The sequence below is a fragment of the Penaeus monodon genome, chromosome 21 (genome assembly GCF_015228065.2).
Source record: "Penaeus monodon isolate SGIC_2016 chromosome 21, NSTDA_Pmon_1, whole genome shotgun sequence".
In the NCBI taxonomy this organism is placed as follows: Eukaryota; Metazoa; Arthropoda; class Malacostraca; order Decapoda; family Penaeidae; genus Penaeus; species Penaeus monodon.
Window position 1 is genome coordinate 23,481,892 of NC_051406.1, and position 1,514 is coordinate 23,483,405.

General features: G+C 46.3%; 1 protein-coding gene across 1 annotated transcript in view; it reads left to right on the top strand.

Annotated features, from left to right (window-relative positions):
- The window catches only part of LOC119586364, a gene marked incomplete in the record, with an annotated part of 60,439 nt that overhangs the window by 29,436 nt on the left and 29,489 nt on the right, over nucleotides 1-1,514 (top strand). Inside the window, 1 exon segment of the mRNA XM_037935076.1 lies at nucleotides 462-628. Coding sequence (XP_037791004.1) covers nucleotides 462-628 — 167 coding nt within the window.

Below are 1,514 nucleotides of genomic sequence, written 5' to 3' on the forward strand. Positions count from 1 at the left end.
AAAGAAAACACACTGGTTCCTGATAGAACAGGACGCTAACTGCAAGCGGAACTCTCGACTGCGAGTCAAGTGGACCTTCGTTCTCTCCCCTTAATCATTTGTTCAATCAATGTTACCAAGGGTTGTGGGAAGCATCGAGTGGCATAAATGTTTTATAATGACCTGTGACCTTCTTGGGTTGACATTTATTCCGCTCGCTTAATATCATTGGAAACGCTGTCAAGTCTATGAATGAACAAAGAGCATCTACTTGTATATAATTTGAATAAGTGGAACTCTTGTTCTTGGTCAGGCCAGGGGCACAGTGATAACACCAAATCAGCCTGTCTTTTCAATATAAATCATTTCGATATTCCTTACTCTTCTGTTCAGCATGTAACCGATCGACCTTTCTTTTCTATTTAACTTTCCTATTAAACTGAACTTTTTTATAAATGCTTCGCTATTCTCTTGTCCTACAGGGGGAACGACCACCATGACGGAGGGCCTGGCCACGCCCCTGCGCTCCGTGCTGACCTGCGGGGGGTGCTGTCAGCGCTTCGATGATGGCTCCCGCAGACCGAAGTTCCTCTCCTGCTTCCACACGGCTTGCCTCATCTGCCTCCGAAAGGGCTTCTCCGATGGCAAGGTGAGGTCGGCGAAAGGGCAAGGACGGTAAGGTAGGTGGGAGGGGCTTAGAGCAGAGGGGGGGGGGGGGCTAAGAGCGTAAAGTAGTGTATTGGTCGTGGCACTTGGAAGGGAGTGGCTTAGGGTGGGATTAGAGGAAATATAATAACATATTGGTTGGGAAACCTCAAGGGAGATCTTTGGGGACAGAGGAAACATTATACAGGATATGGGTGCTCAGGAGGGCGGGCATGGAATATTATGCTGATTGCGGGTACTTGGAGGTGTGAATTAGAGAGGTACAGGAAATGAGTTATAGGCTTATACACACTTAGGCTGATGGAGCAAAGAATGTATCATGCTGGTTGAGAGTATGTAGGGGGTTGGGGTATTGTTTCTGTTAAGGGTGTGGGAAAGCCGGGAAAAAGGGAAGGAAAACAGAGGAAAAGGTAGGTAATGAGAGAAAAAAAGATAATTGGTAGTTAAAGAGGCAGGCAGAGAGGGAAAGAAGGGAAGCAGGCAAGATAAAGCGACCTAAATAGAACCACTAAGAAAGATATAAAGAGACATAAAGAGAGAACAACTAAATAAGCAAGAGACGCAGAGATAAGCACGGAGAGCCGGAGCCAACTTCAAGTGCGAGTGGTCTTGGCTGGAGGGAGACGAGTCAGGACGAGAGGCGGAGGAACTTCTTAGAAAGATCGATCGCCGCGCAATGGACGATGAATGATCCAGGGAAGAAATATTGAGAGGGGGGGGGGGCGATAAGGAAACCCTTAGAGGTCTGCTATAAACAAATTTCGGATTTCGGAAGAAAAACAGTTCTTATCACGAGGATGAAACTCTCATTATATGATGAATATTTTAGAGTACAGAAGATGCTGAAATATTAAGAGGCAGGGACAGAG